The 27118-nt window shown below is 46.0% G+C and overlaps 1 protein-coding gene and 1 non-coding gene across 2 annotated transcripts; one reads left to right on the forward strand and one right to left on the reverse strand.

The window, feature by feature from the left end:
* Positions 1 to 48: 48 nt before the first annotated feature.
* On the reverse strand, positions 49 to 21172 carry SUN5 (Sad1 and UNC84 domain containing 5). Its single transcript, XM_019972839.2, has 13 exons — positions 20978 to 21172; positions 19151 to 19209; positions 18888 to 18956; positions 17852 to 17918; positions 15648 to 15709; positions 14170 to 14219; positions 12881 to 12915; positions 11968 to 12076; positions 4027 to 4105; positions 2992 to 3107; positions 2316 to 2483; positions 1725 to 1811; positions 49 to 675 (listed from the first exon to the last, which is right to left on the reverse strand). The coding sequence occupies exons 1-13, from the start codon at positions 21061 to 21063 to the stop codon at positions 544 to 546; spliced, it is 1119 nt and encodes a 372-aa protein (XP_019828398.2). The 5' UTR covers positions 21064 to 21172; the 3' UTR covers positions 49 to 543.
* Positions 21173 to 26320: 5148 nt separating this feature from the next.
* LOC139186691 (U6 spliceosomal RNA) lies at positions 26321 to 26427 on the forward strand. Its single transcript, XR_011570363.1, has one exon. It is a non-coding gene; the product is annotated as a U6 spliceosomal RNA (small nuclear RNA).
* The last annotated feature ends 691 nt before the right edge of the window (positions 26428 to 27118 follow it).

Below are 27118 nucleotides of genomic sequence, written 5' to 3' on the forward strand. Positions count from 1 at the left end.
CACAATGGACTAGAAATGTTCACACCTGGAAAAACAGAGGTCCAGAGAGGATGTGTGTTTTGTCTAATGTTACACTGAATCATCTGTGTGATGTTGAAACACTCTGTGATGGTCACAGGAAGGATTTCTCATCTCCCACCTCATCTGATACAACAGCCATGATCCTGTCTATTGAAGACGGGGAAACTGAAAGGGCTGGGTCTTGCCCAGGGTCACACTCGGGTCAGTGGCAGAGTTTGACTTGAAACCAGAAGATAAGTCACGTACGGGTGTCAGACAGCTTGGAGTTGAATCCTGGTGCTGCTATTTGCTAACTGTGACTTCTGGCAGTCAGTTTTTTTGCCTGGAGACTTCACTGTCCCCATGTGTGAAATGGGGCCTCATGGGGCTGTTGTGAGGGTACCTGGGTACCCAGGATGGGACTGATAATTGCTACACTGAATTTCAGACATCAAGCCCTAGGCCACTCTCACTTTTGGGGGCCAAAAGACACTTGGAATTGGACGTGAAGAATAAACTTTAATCTCTCTTGGGGTGGGGGCTCTAGTTAGGCTGCTCTCTGGGTAGAGTCACAGAGCCATGCACACGTACTCGGTACAGGCAGGTGAAGCGTGGGTTCCCCCAGTTGCTGGATATCTTCACCTTGACGGCCCCAAATGTCCTGGGAGGCTGGTTCTGAAGAAGAGCCACAGACAGGGGCCATCTCACTCATAGCCCCTGTCCAGAGGAATGTTTGGCAGTGGAAGGAAACCCTCCAATTCCTTAGCTGGGGAAACTGAGGCTCTGAGAGGGGAATGTTTCAAAACCACATGGCAGGTCACTCAGGGGCTGGGATGCAAGGGGCTGAGGCCGGAAGATAGCTCGACGGTGATGGGGAACGCATCCCAGCCTTGGGGCCCTGGCACATGTGTGCTCTGGCACCCTGGGCAAACCACACCCTCTCTGGGCTTCAGTTTCCGGTCTATAAGAGGAAGAGGGGTAATGTCTGCTTCCCAGGGTTGCCATGAGCACTGAAGTAAGATCTTGGGGCCAGATGGCTTACCAGCCTTGGGCATACAGTAGGTGGTATGTAAATGCCCTCCCCTTTCTCCCCATAACCCAGAGGGGATGGAGCCCAGTGGCCTCTGAGATCTCACTGGATGGTCTCAACCTCCCAGGAAATTACACCAGGGGAAACTGAGGCCCAGAGAGGAAGAGAATGGTCTGTGACCACATAGAACTTATGGTTGGGTCAGGATTTGGGCCAGGGTCAGTCGGATTTCCAAGCCTGAACATTTTCTCGAGTCTCAGGGCCATTCCAGTAGCCACCTTCTGGTCATGCTTCTGTCTCCAACTCCCTCCCCTCCAGGCCTCAGCTTCCCCACCTGTAGTTGGACCAGGTGTTGATCATGTGGTTTCCCAGTATGGAGACATTAAGTTCAAAGCCAGTGACCCTGGCCTGACGGCCCTACCAGCTCACCACCTGCTGTCCATGGGAGGAACCACAGCAGGAGGGCTCCTCAGTGGCTCAGGGAAATGGAGGTAGATGAGTCTCCTCAGGGTTCCACTCTAGGCCCTAGGCAGTGGCTCCATCACTCTGGCCTCAGTTTCCTCATCTGTCAAGTCAGTTAGTGACACCTGTGCGCCACCTCGGGCTGCTGGGGCATGAAGTGGGGTCCCCTGTAAAGCCCTGCCCACAGTGTGTGTTCAGTAGGTGCCCAGCATGGGCAGGGTTTCTCAGGTACCTGGAGCTGGAACGTCTGAATGATATTTTCTGGCTGAAACTGAAATGCCCCCAGGAACACCTCCTCCTTGGGGGAGCCTTCCATGCCCTGGAGAATCAGAACCAAGAATAAAGCATCAGGTACAGGCAGGAACTCCAGGAGGTGCTGCCTTCTCCAGTCGAGACTTGCACACCTGTCAGGATGGGGAGCTGTCTACTTCTTTGGGCACTGTTCCGTTGCAGCACAGGTAAAGGATAGGAAAAAGCATTGCACTGGAAGCCAGAAGGTTAAGGGTCCACTTCTAACACTGCCGTTGACTCTAGGGTTTGATGTATCCCTGCCCTTTCTCTGAACCTGTTTCCTTTTCAGTAAAATGGGGGCTCAATTATCTTTGAAGACTCAATTGGCTCTGAAAAACTTGGGTTGTGATAGAGTGCCGTTTACCCCCTAATCTCAGAAGGCTGTGATCTGACCCTGACCCTGACTATCCCCAGCCTTAACATCCAGCCCCTCTAGGCTTCGTAGATTGTATGGTTTATCACAGCGCTGCGAAAGCTGCCATTACGAGCTGTCCCCTCAGCTAAGCATTGCTGCCAGCTGGGGCGTGCTCACGTAGATGACGAAGTCCTTGGGGGCGGTGTCCAGGCTGCCTGACAGTGAGATGGTCTTCGGGATGTGCTGCAGGGTCAGGTTGGACAGGTAGACCTTCTGGGCCAGTCGGATGGTCACCTGGCCGCGGTCACCCGAGAAGGCCCAGCAGTTGCCAGGTGTCACGTTGGGCTGGAAGCGGCAGATGTAGTGAAGGTAGATGGTTAAAGAACAGATTCCTTATCCCAGCTTGGCTTCCCTAGACCTTCTCAGCCTTCCTGGACAAGCCCAGTCCTTCCTGTCTACAAAGCTCGGTTCGAGTACCACCAACTCCATCCAGGAAGCCTCCCTGACAGCAGGCAGCAAGGATGACCCCTCCCCTCAGCCCAGCGCAGTCAGGGTTCCCTGAGATGCAAGACTTGAGGGTTGGGGGAGGGGCCTCTTTCAGTGCCAGAGCAGGCTGTCCCTGCCCCTGGGCCTGTCCCCTACTCCTGCATAGCACCCCAACTTCTCCCCAGACTACCACCCCCACCCCATCAGTTGTGCCTTTTTTCTGCCTCGGTTCCTCCCTTTCTCTCGTTCCTACTCTGCCCCAGGCCCCCACCCTCTGCACTCTCACCCCAACCTCTGCCTTCAGCTCCTGCCCCCAGGCCCCTGGCCACACCCCTGCCACTCTCCCCCGTCCCGCCATTCCTCCTGCCTCGAGGATCACGTCCGGGGGCTGTGCATAGTTCCACAGCCGGATCCAGTTCCAGTAGGAGCAGGCCTTGTCGTGGTTGTACGTGGCTGACGTCTGCTCAAAGTCGATGGAGGCCCCTGTGTGGGAGGTGATGGCAGCGGAGGGGTTGGGGCGGGGGATGGGGGGAGGGGGAAGAGTCTCAGCTGAGCAGCCCTGGCATCTGCCTGGTGGAGGGAGTCTCACTAGGTGCCAGGGGAACACTTCAGAAGAGTCAGTGGTCCTCTCTGGACCTCAGCGTTGTCCTCTGGGATATGGGAGTAACAAAAGTAATAATAATAGTAGTAATGAGAGCATCCATTTCATGGAGTTGTTGTGAGGTTGAAAGGAGTTAATACAGTAAACTTTTTCCAGCAGTGCCTGGTGCAATGCAGGCGCTCACTCACTTATGTCAGCCTAGTTATTATAACCCAGTTAGTATCACCGGGGCCCTTATTATAGCCATTCTCAGACTTCAGGTCTGAGAGCTTAGACCGAAGCCCTCTGACACTGAGTCTCCTTGGGCCTAGGGATGCTGGGGTGAGCTGGTGCTGCCTACACCAGGCAGCCCGCCTGCCTGCCCACCTCACCCCCTCCCATGCAGCCCCTCACAGGGGCACCTTTCATATCAGTTCCTGTGGTTTGATACGAAAAACACTTCATCCTCCTTACCAGACCTCAACCCAGCATGCTCCTCCCTACCCCTCTATTGCAGCCACTGCTTAATTTTTCACAGGCGTGATTCCTAACTGTAATTAGGCCTGTGGCCAGTCTCCCCTGCACAGACAGGGACAACTCTGTGGACCCCTACATTTGGAGGGGGACGGGTGGATGACGGCCTCCCCTTCCCACCTCAGCCTCTGTGGGAGAAAATGGAAAACCGTAACAAGAGCACCAGCCAGGCGGGTGAGGTTAGCAGGATATGCCCCCGACCAGAGCTGAAATCTACCCTCTGAAGAGTTTCTCAGGAAACTTGGGCTGGGCTGGTTGGTGAGGCAAGGTAGGTGGGAAGTCACTCACCTATTGACTTCAGGGCAAAGTCCGGCTTCTCAATGTAATCTCCTTGGATCATCTTTATTATTTTCTGGGTCATTTTTTGCTGCGAAGGCAGAAAACCCAAGCTGTGCAGTGATGTGTTCTTACAGATCACGGTCCACAGCTCTGTTCACACCAGGTGATGAGTGGCCTCAGGACACCTTTTCGTCCCTGCCTGCTGGCCACTGCCTGGTCCACGCACAGGGCTGTCACATGCTGTGCTGTGAGGAGGTCCAGAGCCGCCCCCGTCCCATCCATGGGGTTTCCTCGGTGTTTTCACACCCTCTGGGATGCACTGTCATACATGCAGGACCAGGAGTCTCAGTCAAGTCCAGGGCAGGGGGCGTGGAGTCAGACAGACCTTTCCTGCTAACGATCCCTAGGCTAGTTACTGCCCCCGTGCACACCCCTGCCCCCGAATCTTGACTTTCTCATTTTATGAAGTGAACATGTTAGTCACTCAGTCCTGTCTGACTCTTTGTGCCCCCATATAGCCCGGCTAAACCCCTCTGTCCTTGGGATTTTACAGGCAAGAATACTGGAGTGAGTTGCCATTCCCTCTTCCAGGGGATCTTCCCGACTCAGGGATCGAACCCCGGTCTCCTGCATTGCAGGCAGATTCTTTACAGTGTGAGCCACCAGAGAAGCTGGAACAATAATCACATCCACCCCCTACTCTTGTTAGGATTAGAGCTAAGACTCATAAAGCTGTGACTATATGTCAGGACTGTCTTCAGTATGTTCATACTTATCCCCTCTCAGCAACCCTAGGAGGTATGTACTATTATTGCCCCCATTTTAAAGAGGAGAATATTGAGGCACAAAAAGGTAACTTGTCCAAGGTCACATAGCTAGTGAGAGGCAGACCCAGAAACTCTGGTTCCAGAGTTCAGGTTCTTAACCTCTACATTGCCAGATAAAGATCGCAAAGCGTTGAGCACAGTTGGTGCTCAATAAATCACTGGCCACTATTTGATTAGATTTTTCACAAGAGTGTTGCTCAGTCACTAAGTTGCATCTAACTCTTTGTAACCACATGAACTGCAGCATGCCAGGCTCCTCTGTCCTTCACTATCTCCTGGAGTTTGCTCTAATTCTTGTCCATTGATTCGACGTTGCTACCTACTACCCCCATTCTCCTTTTGCTTTCAATCTTTCCCAGCATCAGGGTCTTTTCCATGAGTTGGTTCTTTGCATCAGGTGGCCAAAGTATTGGAGTTTCAGCTTCAGCATCAATCCTTCCAATGAATATTCAGGTTTGATTTCCTTTAGGATTGACTGGTTGGATCTCCTTGCAGTCTAAGGGACTCTCAAGAGTTCTCCAATACCACAATTCGAAAGCATCAGTTCTCCAGAGCTTATCTTTCTTTATGGTCCAACTCTCATATTCGTACATGACTACTGTAAAAACCATAGCTTTGACTAGATGGACCTTTGTCAGCAAAGTGATGACTCTGCTTTTTAATATGTTGTCTCGGTTTGTTATGGCCTTTCCTGGTGGCTCAGAGGGTAAAGGATCTGCCTGCAATGCGGGAGATGGGTTTGATCCCTGGGTTGGAAATATTCCCTGGAGGAGGGCTTGGCAACCCACTCCAGTATTCTTGCCTGGAAAATCCCCATGGACAGAGGAGCCTGGCGGGCTATAGTCCATAGGACACGACTGAGTAACTAACACTTACACTTTCATTTTAGGTATGTCACAGCTTTCCTGCCAAGGAGCTAGTTGCAGTCACTGCTTGCAGTGATTTTGGAGCCCAAGAAAATAAAAGCTGTGCCTGCTTCCACTTTTTCCCCTTCTATTTCCCATAAGGTGATAGGACCAGATGCTGTGATCTTAGTTTTTTGAATGCTGAGTTTCAAGCCAGTTTTTTCACTCTTCTCTTTTCACCCTCTTCAAATTCTCTTTAGTTCGTCTTCACTTTTTGCCATTACAGTGGTATCATCTGCATTTCTGAGGCTGCTGATATTTCTGCCGGCAATCTTGATCCAGCTTGGGATTCATCTAGCCTGGCATTGCACATGATATATTCGGCATATAAGTTAAATAAGCAGGGTGACAATATACAGCCTTGTTATACTCCTTTCCCAATTTTTAACCAGTCAGTTGTTCCATGTCCAGTTCTAACTGTTGCTTCTTTATCTCTGTAGAGGTTTCTCAGGAAACAAGTAAGGTGGTCTGGTATTCCCATCTCTTTAGTAATTTTCCAGTTTCTGATCCACATAGTCAAAGGCTTTAGCATAGTCAATGAAGCGGAAATAGATATTTTTCTGGAATTCCCTTGCTTTCTCTATGACCTAATGAACGTTGGTAATTTGATCTTGGTTCCTATGCCTTCACGGAGTTCAGTTCAGTTCAGTCACTCAGTCGTGTCTGGCTCTTTGTGACCCCATGGACTGCAGCACACCAGGCTTCCCTGTCCATCACCAACTCCCAGAGCTTACTCAAACTCATGTCCATCGAGTCAGTGATGCCATCCAACCATCTCATCCTCTGCCGTCCCCTTCTCCTCCCGCCTTCAATCTTTCCCAGCATCAGGGTCTTTTCCAACGAGTCAGTTCTTTGCATCAGGTGGCCAAAGTATTGGAGTTTCAACTTCAGCATCAGTCCTTCCAATGAATATTCAGGACTGATTTCCTTTAGGATTGACTGGTTGGATTTCCTTGTAGTCCAGGGGACTCTCAAGAGTCTTCTCCAGCATCACAATTTGAAAATATTGATTCTTTGGTGCTAAGCCTTCTTTATGGTCCAACTCTCACATCCATACATGAATCCTGGAAAAACCATAGCTTTAACTAGACGGACCTTTGTTGGCAAAGTAATGATTCTGCTTTTTAATATGCTGTCTAGGTTGGTCATAACCTTTCTTCCAAGGAGCAAACGTCTTTTAATTTCATGGCTGTAGTCACAATTTGCAGTGATTTTGGAGCCCAAGAAAATAAAGTTTCACAGAGTAGCAGATTGTATTTTCTTAAAATGATTGCAGACCGGCCTCTCGTTCCTTGCTCCTCCTTCTGTGTGACTTTGACACCCTTCTCATGGACACATGGGACTTCAGTTCCCTCCCTATCCATCTGGGTGAGCCTGTGACTGATGGGAGTGATGCTATATGACCTGTGGGCTCAGTCCTAAAAGGTGAACCATCTGCTTCTGGGGGGACGTTCACTTTCTGAAGCCAGTTGCCGTGTTGTAAGGAAGGCCATGCCATACAAAGGGACCACCTATGGGCACTTTAGTCAACAGCCCTCAGTTCCCAGCTGACAGCCAGCATCAACCTCCACACAAGTGAATAAAGATTCCTCTAGGTGATTCCAGACCCAGATATTGGGTCATCTCCAGCCTTCGTGCCTTCCCAGCTGAGGCCCCTGACGTCATGAAGCAGTGACAAACCATCTCCACTGCATCCTGTCTGAATTCTTGATTCACAGAATCTTTGGACATAATAAAATGGTTGTTCTGCACTACTAAGTTTTAGGATGGTAACTGGGTAACTAGCATAGTAGATAGAGTGTTGCTGCTGCTGCTGCTGCTAAGTCGCTTCAGTCATGTCCGACTCTGTGGGACCCCATAGTTGGAAGCCCACCAGGCTCCCCCGTCCTTGGGATTCTCCAGGCAAGAACACTGGAGTGGGTTGCCGTTTCCTTCTCCAATGCAGGAAAGTGAAAAGTGAAAGGGAAGTCGCTCAGTCGTGTCCGACTCCTAGCAACCCCATGGACTGCAGCCTACCAGGCTCCTCCATCCATGGGATTTTCCAGGCAAGAGTACTGGAGTGGGGTGCCATTGCCTTCTCCAGATAGAGTGTTACAGGGCAGTAATTATACTCTATTTGTTGATGTGGAAACAGACTCAGAGAGGTAAGAACTGAGCTCCTAAAGCTAAGAAAAGACTAAGAAAAGCTAAGAAAATTCTACATATAAGTGATATCATATGATATTTATCTTTCTTAAAGAACATTTCTTAAATGTGTTCTTAAAGAACATGTTTCCACATTGAAAGGGTTTCCACATTGAAAGCCAAGTGTGGCTAACTCATAGGTACATTATTATGACATTTTAGATGTAAGGTGAGATGATGTAGGGCTTCTAGGTTAGATGTAATAAGTTACCGAGAACCGATGGTCCCACTAAAAACAAGTAGAAAAAGCCAGATGGTTTGCTAAATCATGTTTTAATACCATTATTGAGCTATGAAAGAAACAGGACCAGATGGACTAAAATTCTAGACAGGGGACAACCAATCTGAAATATGCTGACATTCTTAATCTCTGCGGCATTTGATGATTCTGTGCATGGGTTGAGGATCTGGGGGCAGGGGCTGCTACTGACAAAAGAGAAAGCAGCGAAGTTGTTAGCATTTACGTAGAGCAGGTAGAACGGAATTGGACACTTAAGGAGCCTTGGCCATGGCTTATTTCCCTCATTAGATGTTAACTGGAATCCAAGACTATGCAAGAAGCTAAAGAGCTGCTTTAAAAGCTTCTGAAAAGCAGAATAAAATCTCCCAGTCTCACAGCGCTTAATAAGCAAAGTCCCTCCGAGGAAGGAGACGCCAAAACAAAGCAAGCAAGAGATTAAAGACTCCGCACAGTGATTCTCCTTATTATTTGTCAGAATCACTGAAGGACTTGTTGAAACACAGAAAAGTTGGTTCCCATCCTTAGAGTATGTGATTCAGTAGGTCTGGGTGGGGTCCGTTAATTTGAATTTCTCACATTTTTCCAGGTAATGCTGATGCTGCTGAAATGGAGGCCACACTTTGAGAACTGCTGTCCTAGAGGAAATGCTGAGTCAGTACTGAGTAGCTACATCTGCTCTTCACTCGAGGGCACTAAACCAATTACGATCACAATGAGAGACTGAGAATCCAAGCTTGCCCCCGGCAGAGAAGACTGCCAATGGGGTCAGAGATTTTGTACCCAAAATTGGAAATTCAAAGTCCAGAAATAAATCCATATGTCCACAGTCAATTAATCTTTGACAAAGGAGGCAAGGATATACAATAGAGAAAAGAGGTCTCTTCAGCAAGTGATTTTGGAAAAGCTGGAAGCCTCATTAAATCAATGAAATTAGAACACACTTTCACACCACACAAAAATAAAGTCAAGATGGTTTAGACTTAAATCTAAGGCATGACACCATAAAACTCTTAGGAGAGAACATAGGCAAAACATTCTTTGACATAAACCATACCAATCATTTCCTTAGATCAGTCTCCCAAGGCAATAGAAATAAAAGCGAAAAAAAAAAAAAAAAAACACAAAAAAACAAAACCCCACAAAACCCAAAAGAAAATCCCCTCAAAGCAAATAGAACCTAATCAAGTTTATGAGCTTCTGTACATCAAAAGAAACCACATACAAAACGAAAGAACAACCTACAGGTTGGGAGAAAATATTTGTAAATAATATGACCGAGAAGGTCTTACTTTCCAAAATATGCAAATAGCACATACAAGTCAACAACAAAAAACAACCCAGTTGGAAAATGAGCAGAAGGCCTAAAGAGGCATTTCTTCAAAGAGGACATACAGATGACCAACAGATTCATGAAATTATGCTCAGCATCACTAATTATTAGAGAAATGCAAATCAAAACTACAATGAGGTACCACCTCACACCAGTCAGAATGACCATCATCAAAAAGTAAACAGTCTATAAACAACAAATGCTGGAGAAGGTGTGAAGAAAAGGGGGTCTTCTTACACATTCATGGGAATGTAAACTGGTGCAACTTTTATGGAAAAAAAGTTCCTCAAAAAACTAAAAATAGAGTTGCCATAGGATCCCATACAATCCCAATCCTGGGCATATATCTGGCAAAACTATAATTCAAAAAGAAACATGCACTCCAACATTCGTTGAAGCACTATTTATAATAGCCAAGACATGGAATCAAGCTAAATGTCCGTTGGCAGATAAATGGATAAATAAATGTGGTAAGTACATACAATGGAATACTACTCAGCCATAAAAGGATGAAACTATGCCATTTGCAGCAACATGGATGGGCGTAGAGATTATCATACTAAGTGAAGTCAGAAGGACAAATACCATATAATGTCATTTATATGTTGAATCTAAAGTATGACACAAATGAATTCATCTACAAACAGAAGCAGACTCAGACATAAAGAACAGACTGTGGTTGCTAACTGGGTGGGGGAGTTGGGGAAGGAGTTTGGGATTAGTGAACGCAAACCATTATGTATAAAATGGATAAACAATGAGTTCCTACTGTAAAGCACAGGAAACTATATTCAATATTTTCTGACAAACATACTGGGAAAGTTTGAAAAGAGTGTATACATGTGCAACTGAGTCACTTTCTTGTAGAGTAGAAATTAACACAACATTGTACATCAACTATACCTCAATAACAAATTGAAAACTCAAGAGGCCTCAAACATATGTTCAGTCTTTCCCATCAAGACATTTATCAATTTTTGAAATTGCATGGGCAGGAGGCTAGAAGGCTAAGCCAAAAACCTTTGAATAAATCCTATAAAAATTACAATCTAGGTCTGAACCAGTTTAATGCATGTTTGCATAGAAGTGATCAGTATACTTCATCTTCCTTACAAAGAAAAGAGAGAACTCTACCTAGTTGAAATTATAATTTCAACAGGAACATCTAGTTTTTTTGGTAAAAGATTGTCCAGAAAACACTAAAAATTTACCAGATATGAAAAGACAAAACCATAAGATTGATACACCAAAGAAAAAGCAGGCAATAGGAGATCATAGATGATCCAAGTATTAGATTTAGCAGACAAGGATTTAAAAATAACTGTGACCAATATGTTAAATATAATAAAGGAAAAGATGAACAATATAGATGAAATGTTGGAGAATTCCACCATAGAATTAAAATCTATGAAAAATAATAAAATGTATATTCTAGAACTAGACTATGCAATATATGAAATTAAGAACTTAATGGAAATGTTTAGAAGTAGATTGGATAGAGCAGACTATAGGATTATTAGTGAACCTGAAGAAACATGAAGAGAAAGCATCAAAACTTAAGCACATAGAGAAAAAGAATGAAAAAACAAGCAAACAAGGAAAAAATACAAGAAGAATATGGAAAACACTCCAGAAATTAGGATAGTTATAATTGGTGTCTCAGGAGAGGTGATAGATAATGGGTTAAAAACAATGTTTTAAGGAATAATAGCTAATAATTTTCTGAAACTACTGAAAAAGATCAACTCATAGAGTCAGTAAGTTCAGGAATCCCCCAGCAGGTTAAATATAGAACACTGGAGGTAAAAAGAATATCCTACAAACTTAGGGATGGAAACAGACCACACTCAAATGACAAATAATAAGAGTGATATTAGACTTCTCTACAGCAACATTATCGGAGGAGGCAAAGGCACCCACTCCAGTGCTCTTGCCTGGAAAATCCCATGGACAGAGGAGCCTGCTGGGCTGCAGTCCATGGGGTCGCTAAGAGTCGGACACGACTGAGCGACTTCACTTTCACTTTTCACTTTCCTGCATTGGAGAAGGAAATGGCAACCCACTCCAGTGTTCTTGCCTGGAGAATCCCGGGGACGGGGGAGCCTGGTGGGCTGCCATCTATGGGGTCGCACAGAGTCGGACACGACTGAAGTGACTTAGCAGCAGTAGCAGCATCAAAGCAACAGCTTAGACTAGAACACAAGAGTGGAATTCTTTCAAAATCCTCAGGGGAAATTTTTCCTATCTATAATTCTATACCCAACCAAACTATCAACAAGTGCAAGGGTAGAATAGAGATGTTTTCAAACATACATGTTCTAAAAAAAACTTAATACATACCTCTTATTTTATTCTTTCCCAGGAAGTTATTTGGGCATATGTTCCACTAAAACTTGGAATATGAGAAGCTGGACATCAAACAGAGAGGTCAGGTGTTTCGGGGCAGAATGGCTAGCAACTCACCTCATCGGACATGGCTTCCATCTCTTGGAGCTTGGCAATGAGCTGGTTCAAGTGGCCTCGGAGGTCCTGGATTTCCCCAGTATGATGCCGCACCTTCTCTTGGTACATCCTTATGGGGAAGGAATGAGAACAGAGAGCAACTGATTTGTGATGCTGCTACTATCACAGTCAGCTTCTACCTCTGCCAGTCAGCACACAGAGAGCTAGCTTCTCATCTTCCCACTCTCATGGGCCCATCCCTGGACCTGCCCCCCAAATTCCTATCTCTAAGAATTTAGAGCAGTGAGCATTACTCATGCCCTTACTTCTGCTTGGACTGTCTGACTATCCCTAAACCCAACTCATTCCTTCTGAATATTGGAGTATTTTTTTTCATTTAAGGATGCTGCCATGGGTGTATCTTGGTTAAAATTTCTTCTCAGCTACCATTTGCTGGGGCTTTCCCAAGTGGCTCAGTGGTAAAGAATCCAGCTGCCAAGCAGGAGACACGAGTTCTTTCCCTGGATGGGGAAGATCCCCTGGAGAAGGAAATGGCAACTCACTCCAGTGTTCTTGCTTGGGAAATCCAATGGACAGGGCAGGTTATAGTCCCCATGAGGTTACAAAGAGCTGGACAGGACTTATGACTAAACAACAGTAACAACCAAAACCATCTGCTGAACACTATGGGTCAGGAACTATTCATGACATTTTCTTTAATATCCATGATTACCAAGAACAAGCTGGGTGTTATGCTTTATTTCATAAAGGAGAAGAAGTGAAGTGACTTGTATAAGTTTAGCCAGGTAGGAGGTATGGGAGCTGGGATTTAAGCCCAAATTGTTCTGGCAGACCCCATATTCTTAGCCAGTAGATCTTGGCTATAGCTCTGGTTTTTAGGTAACATTAGGACTATTTAGCAGATTCTTCTTACCTCAAGCTCTGCAGTGGACTATCTATGCTGTCTTCCTGGTGGGATATTGAGGAAAGCAAGGGATCTCCTTCAGATGGCCTAATCTGGGCCCAGTAGAATTTCATCAATCCATCCTCCCACAATCATAAATCCAGCCATTCATCCACTTTCCTATTTTTTCCCACCTGCCATCCATTCAAAATCCAATTTACCCTCCTTTTTGCTCATTCATCTGCATACACTTCCATCAAACCTCCCACCCATCTACCATCCTATTCATCCCCCTTTCCCATCAGTCTGCTCCTTCATTTATCCAATCTTTCTTATCCATCCACCTTACCTTATCCATCGACCCTTTCATCAGTCCATGCATGCATGCATCCATCTACCCTCCTGTCTATCCACTGTCCCACTCAGCTATCCATTCATCTATCTATCCATCCATCCATTTACTCACCCTTATCCCATCTGCCCTCCCATCCATCCACTCTCTCATCTGTACCTTCTTCCATTCATTCATCCATCTATCCCACTATCCATTTCCCACATCCTTACATCCATCACTTCCATCCCGCCTCCAATCACACCCCATCTGGCCATCTAAATGTCCAGAATTGATCATGTTCACCTTGTACCAGGTGTTGAGGTGGACATTGCTGGAGTGAATCAGATCTGACTCTGTCTTCAAGGACTCTCAATACAGTTGGGAAAGCAATTATGATTACAGAAAATTGTGGAAGAATAGAGGGGAATGTGACCACCTCTGCTTAGGTATTTCTGGAGGAGAGGGAAGCATATGACGGAGTTCATTCATAAGGGGAGAAGAAGAGAGGGAAGGACAGGTTCATCAGATCTCTTCTCTCGAGGCCTTCTGACTCTGCTGTCCTCAGACAGGGAGCTCTGGCCACTGATTTCTCCTCCTTCTTCTCCAGGAACCACAAAGTAAAGGTCTCATCTCATTTGAGCAAAAGAACTAACTGCCTTGAGTAGAGAGAGAAATGTGTTCTTTGGCCACACCATCCCATTGTAGGTGGGGGCCTTGATAAAGGAAAGATGGGTCACCTCTGTGAAACAGTGACAGGAGAGGATCCTGGAGGAGGAACTATGCATCTGGTCCTTGAAAGTCACATTTTGACGGGAGAGATGGTTCCAGGTGGGGAACAAGACAAAGGCAGAGATTTGTATCTGGAATGAGTCAGCAACTGAGTAGGGTCCAGAAGTGGTAAGAGGGAAAGGAACTTATGAAGGTGACATTGACCGGTTAGGGTGAGGCCAGTCAAGGGTGGGGCCTGAAGAGAGTACGCACTTACCTGCCAGATGTCCATTTTGGACGGTAAGTGCACAGAAAACATCCAAAATCCTGTGGGAGTCGGGGAACAAGAATGAGCATTTAGGATGAAAGCTTAAGAGCTTACATCTTAGGCTTTGGAGTTAAGACTTCTAGATTCAAATCTAAGCCTTGCCACTTCCTAGCACTGTGCAGTTTTGGGAGAAGTTACTTAATCCCTCTATGCATTAGTTTACTCCTCTGTAAAATGGGAATAACAGTAAAATCCACTTTATGATCCAATGATATCATATATGCATATCAGCTCACATAAACCAAGTAATCTATGTTTCCTCTTCCTCTCCAGTCTTAATCCTACTGGGGATAATTGGCAAAAAGAAGGAAAAGGGGTGGTCCCCCTTGCATTTTATGATTTCTGTGCTGTCTGAAATCTCATTATTCAGGTCATTATTAAATACCTTTAAAATATATTTGTTGTTTTTAAATAGAACAGAATAGAACTTCAAAGAAAAGAATGGAACTTCCTCAATCTGATAAAAGTTGTTTATGAGCCACAGCTAACATCATGCTTAATGGTGAAATACTGGAGGTTTTCTTCCTAAGATCAGGAGTAAGACAAGGTGTCTGCTCTTAAAATTTCTTTTCTTTTTTCTTTTTTGATCCTATGAAGCTTGCAGGATCTTAGTTTCCCTGACCAGGGATTGAACCCAGGCCCTGGCAGCAAAAGCACCGAGTCCTAACCACTGGACCACCAAAGAATTCCCTGCTCTTGCTATTTCTATTTAACATTATTTTGGGATTTGAGCCAGGTCAATTAGTTAAGAAAAAGAAATAAAAGGCAGATGACATGATGTTGCATATAGAAATCTTAAAGTATTCAAGACTGGGTGTCTTGCCCAGTGTTAGCAGTAACACATGAGTTCAGCAAGGTTGCAGGATACAAGATCAGTACACAAAAGTCAGTTGTACAATTGACCTTTGGCATTATTTAAAAAAGTCTTATCTGTTGGATTATGTTGTCCAGGAATTTCTAATTTCTTAGGAAATTCTCTTCCTTCTCTTTCCCTCAACCCCCACCTGGTGGTGTATTTAAGTAGAAGGAGGAGATTTCTTTGTTTGAGAAAGCAAAGCTGTAATGTGAGAGGTGGTGGTGTTGGCTGGAAGGAAGCCACAAAAACTGAGAGAGAAAGAGAGAGGGAGAAAGAGGGAGGGAGGGAGAGGGAAAAGAAGAAGAGGAAGAATAAGAATATTATATAATACAGTTTGGGGAGAACCTTACAGTTTTCAAAGTTTTTCTTAGCTTTCAAACATTTTCCTTGGACATCATTTTATCCTCACAGCAACACTCATTAGGCAGATGAGGATACTGGGGTCCCCAGAGGGACAGTGTCGGGCACAGTGTCACATAGCTGGTGCCACAGCTCTTTCCCTCCCCAGGATGGGCACGAGCCCAGGGTTAGGTACCTCCACCTGGAATGGGACAGGGCCCTGGACACGTACCAAAAGCACAGAGGATCAGAACGCCTGCTTTTTCTATCAGCTTGTGGATGAACAGCTTGTATCTGCAAGACAGAGAAGTGATGGTCAAGGTGAGGCAGGGCTTTGCACAGGCTGGACAGCCTCAGCCTGGCCCTTGCCCTGAACGCACCCCGAGAAGCACATTCCTATCTGGGCCATGACACTCTCTCCAAGATGCTGGCCATATTCTGTGGCTCCACAGCATCTCTGAGGAAAGAAAGCCCTTAGCCCAGTATCTCTGGCCATCAGAGATCAACTCATAGCGTTCACCCACATCCTCCTCACTCTCTCCCTCCATTTACGTACTGTTTGCCCCTTTCCAGCTTCTCCCCCAGTAAATGCATCCTTCAGAGCTTAGTTTAAATGTGCCCTCTGCCTACAAGCTCCAGGCTCAACACCCCCAGCTTTGTTGCTGTTGTTACAGTCGCTAAGTTGTGTCTAACTCTTTGCGACCCCATGACCTGCAGCATGCCAGGCTTCTCTGCCCTTCACTACCTCCTTGAGTTTGCTCAACTCATGTCCATCGAGTCGGTGATGCCATCCAACCATCTCATCCTCTGTCACCCCCCTTCTCCTCCTGCCTTCAATCTTTCCCAGCATCAGGGTCTTTTCCAAGGAGTCAGCACTTCGCATCAGGTGGCCAAAGTATTGGAGTTTCAGCTTCAGCATCAGTCCTTCCAATGAATATTCAGGGATGATTTCCTTGCTGTCCAAGGAACTCTCAAGAGTCTTCTCTAGCACCACAGTCTGAAAGCATCAATTCTTTGATGCGCAGGCTTTTTCACGGTCCAACTCTCACATCCATTCGTGACTTTGACTAGATGGACCTTTGTTGGCAAAGTGACATCTCTGCTTTTTTAGTATACTGTCGAGGTTTGCCATAGCTATTCTTACAAGAAACAAGGGCCTTTTAATTTCATGGCTGCAGTCACCATCGGCACTGATTTTGGAGACCAAGAAAATGAATTCTCTCACTGTTTCCACTGTTTCCCCATCTATTTGCCATGAAGTGATAGGACCAGATGCCATGATCTTCGTTTTTGAATGTTGAGTTTGAAAGCCAGCTTTTTCACTCCCTTCTTTCACCTTCATTAAGAGGCTCTTTAGTTCCTCTTCACTTTCTGCCGTTAAAGTGGTATCATCTGCACATCTGAAACTGTTGATATTTCTCCCAGCAATCTTGATTTCAGCTTGTGATTCATCCAGCCTGGCATTTCGCATGATGTATTCTGCATGGAAGTTAAATAAGCAGGAATACAGTCTTGATGTATTCCTTTCCCAATTTTGAACCTGTCTGTTGTTCCATGTCCAGTTCTAACTGTTGCTTTTTGTCCTCCATACAGGTTTCTCAGGAGCAGGGAATGTGGTCTGGTATTCCTATCTCATTAAGAATATTCCACAATTTGGTGTCTGCTTCTCCACACATGGGAGCTCATGTATGGTGGAGCCAAGGCTGGGCCCAGAGAAGACATTATAGAGATGTTTCAGACTTCCCTGGAGGTCCAGTGCGAGGGACACAGGTTTGATCCCTAGTCCAGGAAGATTCCGCATGCTGCAGGGCAACTAAGCCCTTGCACCACAGCTACTGAAAGCCATGAGCCCTAAAACCCAAGTTCTGCAACAAAATAAGCCAGTGCAACGAGAAGCTCATGAACCCCAACTACAGAGTAGCCCACCCTCGCCACAATTAGAGAAAGCCCACACACAGAGCAAAGACACAGCATGGCCAGAAATAAGAAATGCTTAGAATGTAAGCTTTAAAAGCACAAATGAGGTGGAAACTCTGCAGGAATTCAGAGGCATTTTGCAGGGGCAGAAAATGAAAAGGGAAAGAATGGAGCAGACATTTCAGGCAGGAAGAACAGCCTGTGCAAACCTATGCAGGTGGAAAGAGGTATAGTGGGTCCAGGGAGTGAGAATCCTAGCCATGCTGGCCCAATGGATCTATTGCAGAAAGCAGAAAAAGGGGAGCTGGGAAAGGAAGGGTGAGGCAAGATTTCAGAGGGCTATAGGCTGAGGTGCTGGACTGACAGGGAGCCACAGTGGATTCTGGGGTGAGGGGTCTGATATAAACCAGATTTGATATAGATTATCTGAGGAGAGGTCTAAGCCAGTGATGGAGTTGCCATGGTCACCAGCACACAGTTCCAGTCCCCATAACCTTCCCGCTTCCTGCCCCAGCTCACCTGCAAGTGTTGAACAGAACCCGGTGAGCCCGAGTCCTTAGGAAGCAGGCCAGGCAGGTGATCCAGGCTGTGGAGGAGACAGGAGAGCAGTGAGCAGCTGTATCCTCCTTCTTATTCTATGACAATTCACAGGGAGAGACCCTGTTGCTGGGAGACCCTCTCAATTTGCTAGTTGAGCCCAGGACAGTTCTTTGAGCTACTTATAGGTAAGCATCAGCTTGGACTGAGTACTAGAACTACAAAACCACTAGTGACTGGCAGGTACTGAATACTTAAAAGTGACTCAGGAGCAAGAAAAGTTTGAGATGTCCCTGCCAATGTCTATTCCCAGACACTGAAAGCCTCTCAGTAGAAGACCGCTTGTCTGGTTCATTCCTGAGTGCCTACTATTGCAGTGCATGAAGCTAGGCAAAAAATACGGGCTCAGAATGGGTGCGTAGGTGGGAGGAGGCATGGATACATGGAAGAATGGTTAAGAGAATGGCTTGGAAAAGAGGTGATTAGAAAGATGGATGAGAGGATGGGAGAATGAGAGGGGGAATGGAAGGGTGCATGGGTTGATGACTGAATGGATATGAATGGTAACAAAAGTATGGGTGTATTGATGGATGACTCAGTGAAGGGCTTGGATGGATGGATGAACTAATAGGGTGTATGGATATTCCAACAGATGGATAACAGACAGATGGTTGGATAAATGACTGAGTGGATGAATAGTGGAGGTGTGGCAGGAGGAACACAGAAGACTGATCTTTAGGGTGTGGTCAGAACCATGTCCTCAAAGTGAGGGTGAGTTGCATGGAACCATTCGCATGAGTTCAGGGGCCAGGCCGGTGGCAGAGTTGGGGAGGGCTGGCAGTTAGCTGCTCCTCCAAGCAGATCTCCCTCCCAGCCAACCCTCATTCCTCGCTGGAATGACACCCCTGACGCCTCTGAAGGGAAGACCTCCAGAGCTCCACCTGCAGCCCAGCTTGAGGCTGGGCCCTCTTCCCAGGCCCACGCTGATGGCCAAGGCGGCTCTTCAGTGTATACGTACACACACATTCCAGCATGCACTGGGTCAGGCCTGGGGCATTGATGCGGACAGGCAACAGGAAGGCATCACCTGCAGAAAGCACAGGGCTGTCATGTCACTGCCAGCCTCTGGGACAAGGTGCTTGCAGACACTGCAGGAGCATCCCTACCCCCTGCCCCCTGCCCCTTGCTGGGGGACCCTGGGTTGCCCACTTGACATCTCTGAGCTTCAGCCGCTCACTGCCCACAAAGACCCCAGGGCTCCCCTCTGCCCTCCCTTCTCACTTGCGTTTGACAAAGGCGCCTCTGTCATCCTGCAGATGTTCCGGCCTCGTTGGATGATCCTGGCAACGACAGGATTCACAATTGTATTTTACAGTTCACAAGGAGCATGGCGTCCCCATGTTCCAGATGGAGAAACTGAACTGCTGAAAAGTTTGCTCAAGACCACAAGGCTGAGAATCAGGGATAGACTGAGGTGTGGCTGACCCTCAGTGCACGCCTCTTCAGAGGAAAGGACTCAGTTTGCTGTGGCAGTCACGGTTGGTTGTCATCCAAAAGCCACTCCTTCCTCTTACTGGCAGAAGACTGATTTTGGTCCCTTGTCCCTTTCTCCCCCAAGTGATTTAGATGGATCTGGTTGGTTTCTGACTGTTTCTGTCTCCGTCCCCTTGCTGTTGGTTCAAGGATGGGAAAGTCTGCAGGGGTGAGCTGTAGGGTAGATAAAGGGGTCTGGGACTTGGGGAGAAGATTTTCTCATTGCTAAACTGAGACCCACAAGAGGCAACACCCTCCTCTCTGTTCGCATATGGCCATGCTTCTGTGCTACACCAGGGATGGTGGTAGCCACCTTGTGACCGTGAGATGAGGCCAAAAGGTAGAGCAAAAAAGATGGCAGGAACCTGGGGAGTGGCTGGCACTGCAGAACCTCAGAGTTAACATTCTCTGGAGCCATCCATATCTTGGGATCTTTTGGCATGTAAGATAAATTTTCTTTAATTAAAAAAATTTTTTAAATTGAAGTATAGTTGTACAATATTTTATGTTACAGGTATATGATATAGTGATTAATAACTTTAAACGTTATATTCCATTTATAGTTATTATAAAACATTAGCTATATTCCCTGCCATGTACATTTTTCTTTATTTCTAAGGTATGGTCTCTAATAGCCCATTTGGTAAAGAACCTGACTGGAATGCAGGAGACCCTGGTTTGATCCCTGGGTCAGGAAGATCCGCTAGAGAAGGGATAGGCTACCCGCTCCAGTATTCTTGGGCTTCCCTTGTGGCTCAGCTGGTAAAGAATTCTCCTGTAATGTGGGAGACCTGGGCTCGACCCCGGGGTTGGGAAGATCGCCTGGAGAAGGGAAAGGCTACCTACTCCAGTATTCTGGCCTGGAGAACACCATGGACTACAGTCCACGGGGTCACAAAGAGTCAGACATGACTAAGTGACTGTCACGTCATGTCCATGTCAATGGTTTCTAAACTTTTATACTCCCAACATTTTATATATGTGTGTATATATATGTATATATATTTCTCCATGTGGACGAATATATTATTTACCCTATCAAATGTATAGGCTTTATTCACACCTTCCTGAGGAATATAAATTAAAAGAGGATGAGCTAAAGAAAATACATACTGAAGTTATAATAGCATTCTCCTTACCCCGTATGGTTATTCTGTATGCCCTCCTCTAGGGATAGACAGCTGTTCTGGGGCCCAGAGTTAGGCACTGTTTTGAGTTGGAACTGCTACCACCCGCAAGCAGAGGCCTCCTACAGATAAACACGGCAGAGAGGCGTGCTTTCTCGTTTACGATCTGTCTCCCTCACGTGAGCTCCACGGGGGCAGGGAGCACGGCCATCTGGTGCAACACCACCGTCCCAGCACTCTGCCCAGTGCTGGCACACAGCAGGTGCTCAATAAACACGGGCTCAATGGACGACCGCTCCTCCGCTCCCTGGCTGAAAGCCACTGTCGTCTCTCTGACTTCAGGTGCTGCGTCTGTAGGCGCAGCTGCTAACGCCAGCTGGCTTCCAAGAAAGGGCTGAGGCGCGGTGTTTCGTAAGGGCTGTGCAGAGGGAGGGGCTGCCGTTCTCACCTCCTGGGCCTGACCTCCCTGGAGACGTGGGCCACATTTTCGGGTTGGTCACACGAGTCCTCAGGGCTCCTTGAGGACCGGGGCATCGATGTCCTTCTCTAGGACAGGGGATTGACGGTGGGGATCTCTGGGAGTCTGTGAGGGGGAAGTGGCTGCTGCTGCTGCTCCCACCTAGTGTGCCCTGAAAGGTGCCGTGTGGAAGCTTTCCTGGGTCAAGTGGAACTGTTGGCACTGTGACCTCACAGAGCAGGTGCAGGTGGTCTTCCCAGTCTCCAGTTTGGCTCTGGAACTTCCCCCTCAGAGGAACTCATTCTGTCCAACTTTCCACTTTTAAGATGGCCTTGAAGGGCCATGCCAGGCACTCAGGGGCTGGACAGGGGCAAGACTTGGGGCTCCAAGATCCAGGCCATGCTTTTTCTTGCTCTCAGACCCTTTCTGCCCCAGGCTTCCTTACCTTCTTAGGCTATATACGGATTTATTCTGTAATGCCAAGCTTCTCACTGGTGGATGTTTGACATAATACAAAACAATGTTTGTGTGTTGTTGTCTTAGTAAAGTTCTACATTTTACCGGTGAAAAATAAAAGCATGCAGAGTGGGAATGTCTGGTTATGGTTTTTCTACTTGGATTGTGGAACTAAAATGAATTCACTTTTGCCCCCTGGTGGCAGTTGGCTTTCCTGGTGGCCTAGACGGTAAAGCGTCTGCCTGCAACGCACGAGACCTGGGTTCGATCCCTGGGTCGGGAAGATGCCCTGGTGAAGGGAATGGCAACCCACTCCAGTACTCTTGCCTGTAAAATCCCATGGACAGAGGAGCCTGGTAGGTTATAGTCTATGGGGTCGCAAAGAGTTGGACACGACTGAGTGACTTCACATGGACATGGCAGTTGCTCAAATTGCAGGCTCAGTACTTGTAAACAGAGTAACTGTCCTCTAAAGAGGCTCATGTGCTAAAACCTGAACGTGAAGATATGTTAGGTAATGTAAGAGTTCAGTTCTGTCACTCAGTTGCGTCTGGCTCTTTGCGACCCCTATGGACTGTAGCACGCCAGGCTTCCCTGTCCATCACCAACTCCCGGAGGTTGCTCAAACTCATATCCATCGAGTTGGTGATGCCATCCAACCATCTCGTCCTCTGTCGTCGCTTTCTCCTCCTGCCTTCAATCTTTCCCAGTATCAGGCTGTTTTCCAATGAGTCAGCTCTTCACATCAGATAACGTAACAAAGGGGAACTAACACTTGCAAATGAGATTGAGGTTGCTAATCAGCTGACCTTGAAATCAGAGAATATGCTAGATTATCCAGGTGGGCCCAGGTGGGCCCTTAATGATAGAGGTCCTTAAAAGTGTAAGAAGGAGGCAGACCAGGAGAGAGATGGCAGCATAATGATCCTAATTTATTGGTTCTGAAGATGGAAGAAGGGATCATGAGCCAAGGAATGAAGGCCAGGAAGTGGATTCTCTTCTATAGTTTCTAGAAGGGAACAAAGTCCTGCCAGTACCTTGATTTTAGCCCAGGGAGATCCATCTTGGACTTCCGACATCCAAAGTGGTTAAGATAATAAATTTGTGTTTGCCAGTCACTAAGTTGGTGGTAATTTGTTATAGCAGTGATAGGAAGCTAAGACAGTGCCCAGAAGAATATTCAGTGAAGGAGCGGCTCTGAAATGCTGCCAGTCATTATTACAGGGGCCATTCAATGGTACATTCTTTATCCATTGAACAAGTTTTTATGAAACACCAGTATTTATTAAGCACAGGTGTGAGCAGAACCAGCTTTTATCCCTGGGGTGGAGGGCGATGTGGCTGCAGACCAGCCTCCATGTAGTGGGTGCTCACAGAGTGGCACTGCAGGGAGGAGGGGCTGGTGAGAACCCCCCTCCTTTGCGTCTACTGGCCGTCACCCAATGCCCCCTGGTGCTTGAAATGTGGAGGAAGAGGAAGTGTTCATGAGGAGAGCAAACACTGAGAGTGGCTTTGGTCAATATTTGTGCCATTGTCCGCTGAATCTGATCTCTGGCTCAGCTCCTGTGAGGACCAGGAGGGCTGGTCTTATGCATTAGTGGGTAAGTGGGGGCCAGGAGAAGGATGTTAGGGAGCATGCAGCCAGCTCCTCTCATTCCTTTGTGCCTCAAGAATGAGGCGGGGGAGCATGGGCTCAAAGGCAGGACTGGTCCAGGGGAACTCTGGCCTCTGAGGGAAGGGCCTGATAGTTTCTACATTTCCTGTCTGCTCTGTGGACCCTAGGGGAGGACCCAGTACAGGTAGGCCTGGCCTCTGGGCCTGAAATAAGGGCTGGTGTGGAGTCAGTGGGAACCATGGAGAACTCGGAGTTGGGGAAGGCCCTGGGCCCTTTGTGCCTATACCCCAGGAGAGCCATGCAGAGGAACGGAGGAGACTTCCCTGTAGTTCTGCCATCACCTCCTGTGCACACATGCATGGACACACAAACACATATGCACACCCCTAATGTCAGGACACAGACCACCAGATCCACCTACACATACATGTTCAGCCTCACAGACACACTCACTATACTAAGTCTACTTAAACATATTGGACACAGAACTCCCCACACCTGCACTCATGTAGGTTCATATTAACAGGCAAGTGACACCACAAACCAAGATGGCAACACCCTCGCTTCATGTGCACACCCACACACAAACACACACTTGCCTCTGACATCAGTAATTATGACCTAGTGCAGTGTGTATGCATGACTACACACACAAACACGCACACATATAAGCACACATATACCCCTGAGACACGCACATATAGACAAACCCCTTCAGGAGCACTCAGGTCTTTGGGGCCCGTACAGCCAAGGTGGATGCTGTAGTTTGTAATGTGGACGCTGCTGACGGGCTCAGTCCTCCATGAGTGGGATGCACCTTTGGAGAGAAGCTGAGTGTTAAGTAGCAGGACTGGGTCCTCCACACCCTCTTCTCTGCTGCCTTTTGAGTTTTGGCTCCATGTATGATGAGGGGGAAGTATGTGACCAGGAACGGGGCTCAGCTGATGATGGGGATGGGACTCAGATCGCCTCCTGCTCCTACTAGAAGAGCCGTGTTTCCACGTGGAGGTACAGGCGGGAGGTCAGCCATCCTCCTGACCTACGTCTTTGCTTCTGTTTGTATCTTTTTATTGAAACGTAGTTGGCTTACCATGTTGTGACAATTTCTGCCGTACAGCAAACTTACTCAGTTATACACATATGTGTGTGCTCCTGAAATATGTGTGTGTGTTAGTTGCTCAATTGTGTCTGACTCTTTGTGACCCCATGGTCTGTAGCCTGCCAGGCTCCTCTGTCCCATGGGATTTCCCAGGCAAGAATACTGGAGTGGGTTTTCATTTCCTCCTCCAGGGGATTGTCTTGACCCAGGGATCAAACCTGGGTCTCCTGCACTGCAGGCAGATTCTTCACTGTCTGAGCCATCAGGAAAGCCTCAATATAAACATTCTTTTTTTTATTGGAATATAACTGCTTTATGATGTGATGTTAGTTTCCACTGTATGATGAAGTGAATCAGCTATATATATGCATATATCCCTTCCCTCTTGGAACTGCCTCCCACCCCACCACCTCAGCTCCCCCCCACCCCCAGATCATCACAGAACTTTATAGCAGCTTCCCACTCAATCTGTCATACAGAGTGAAGTAAGTTAGAAAAAGAAAAACAAATATCATATATTAATGCATATATGTGGAATCTAGAAAAATGGTACAGATGAATCTGTTTCCAAGGCAGGAATAGAGACACAGATGTAGAGAACGAACGTGTGGACATAACGGGGAGGGGAGAATCGGAGATTGGGACTGACATATTATACATTCTTTGTAAATATTCTTTCCCATTATGGTTTATCACAGGATGGGGAAGGTGGTTCCCGGTGCTGTACATTAGAACCTTGTTGCTTGTCCATTCTAAATGTACTAGTTTGCATCTACCAACCCCAAACTCCCAGTCCCTCCTTCCCTCCCTACTGCCTTGGCAACCACAAGTCTGTTCCCTCTGTGAGTCTGTTTCTGCTTCATAGATAAATTTATTTATTTTATTTTATTATTTTTTTAAATTTTATTTTATTTTTAAACTTTACAATATTGTTTTGCCAAACATCGAAATGAATCTGCCACAGGTATACATGTGTTCCCCATCCTGAACCCTCCTCTCTCCTCCCTCCCCATACCATCCCTCTGGGTTGTCCCAGTGCACCAGCCCCAAGCATCCAGTACCGTGCATCGAACCTGGACTGGTGAGTCGTTCTATATATGATATTATATGTATTTCAATGCCATTCTCCCAAATCATCCCACCCTCTCCCTCTCCCACAGAGTCCAAAAGACTGTTCTATACATCAGTGTCTCTTTTGCTGGCTCATATACAGGGTTATTGTTACCATCTTTCTAAATTCCATATATATGCGTTAGTATACTGTATTGGTGTTTTTCTTTCTGGCTTACTTCACTCTGTATAATAGGCTCCAGTTTCATCCACCTCATTAGAACTGATTCAAATGTATTCTTTTTAATGTCTGAGTAATACTCCATTGTGTATATGTACCACAGCTTTCTTATCCATTCATCTGCTGATGGACATCTAGGTTGCTTCCATGTCCTGGCTATTATAAACAGTGCTGCAATGAACATTGGGGTACACGTGTCTCTTTCAATTCTGGTTTCCTCAGTGTGTATGCCCAGCAGTGGGATTGCTGGATCATAAGGCAGTTCTATTTCCAGTTTTTTAAGGAATCTCCACACTGTTCTCCATAGTGGCTGTACTAGTTTGCATTCCCACAAACAGTGTAAAAGGGTTTCCTTTTCTCCACACCCTCTCCAGCATTTATTGCTTGTAGACTTTTGGATCGCAGACATTCTGACTGGCGTGAAATGGTACCTCATAGTGGTTTTGATTTGCATTTCTCTGATAATGAGTGATGTTGAGCATCTTTTCATGTGTTTGTTAGCCATCTGTATGTCTTCTTTGGAGAAATGTCTATTTAGTTCTTTGGCCCATTTTTTGATTGGGTCATTTATTTTTCTGGAATTGTGCTGTAGGAGTTGCTTGTATATTTTTGAGATTAGTTGTTTGTCAGTTGCTTCATTTGCTATTATTTTCTCCCATTCTGAAGGCTGTCTTTTCACCTTGCTTATAGTTTCCTTTGTTGTGCAGAAGCTTTTAAGTTTAATTAAGTCCCATTTGTTTATTTTTGCTTTTAACTCTCACTGTTTGCATATGACATGATCCTTTACATAGAAAACCCTAAAGACTCTACCAGAAAATTACTAGAACTAATCAATGATTATAGTAAAGTTGCAGGATATAAAATCAACACACAGTGCTTGCTTCGGCAGCACATACACTAAAATTGGAATGATACAGAGAAGATTAACATGGCCCCTGCGCAAGGATGACAGGCAAATTCGTGAAGCGTTCCATATTTTTAAAATAAAATAAAATAAAAAGTCAACGCTCTACATAATGAAAACAGAAACTCCACCTTAAATACTTTAAACTACTAATAATGGGTACTACTGCCCCTGGTGATTCTCCCTTGTTTGCAAGAAACTTCTGAATTTCCCTTCCCTCAGTCTTGCATGTTGCTGGGAAATAAATTTTGCTTTGCTGCAAATGATGTGTACATGAAAAAAAAAAATAAAATAAAATCAACACACAGAAATCCCTTGCATTCCTATACACTAATAATGAGAAAACAGAAAGAGAAATTAAGGAAACAATTCCATTCACCATTGCAATGGAAAGAATAAAATACTTAGGAATATATTTACCTAAAGAAACTAAAGACATATATATAGAAAACTATAAAACACTGGTGAAAGAAATCAAAGAGGACACTAATAGATGGAGAAATATACCATGTTCATGGATTGGAAGAATCAATATAGTGAAAATGAGTATACTACCCAAAGCAATTTATAGATTCAATGCAATCCCTATCAAGCTACCAATGGTATTCTTCACAGAGCTAGAACAAATAATTTCACAATTTGTATGGAAATACAAAAAACCTCGAATAGCCAAAGCTATCTTGAGAAATAAGAATGGAACTGGAGGAATCAACCTACCTGACTTCAGGCCCTACTACAAAGCCACAGTTATCAAGACAGTATGGTAC

This window comes from Bos indicus, chromosome 13 (assembly GCF_029378745.1).
Source record: "Bos indicus isolate NIAB-ARS_2022 breed Sahiwal x Tharparkar chromosome 13, NIAB-ARS_B.indTharparkar_mat_pri_1.0, whole genome shotgun sequence".
Classification (NCBI taxonomy): Eukaryota; Metazoa; Chordata; class Mammalia; order Artiodactyla; family Bovidae; genus Bos; species Bos indicus.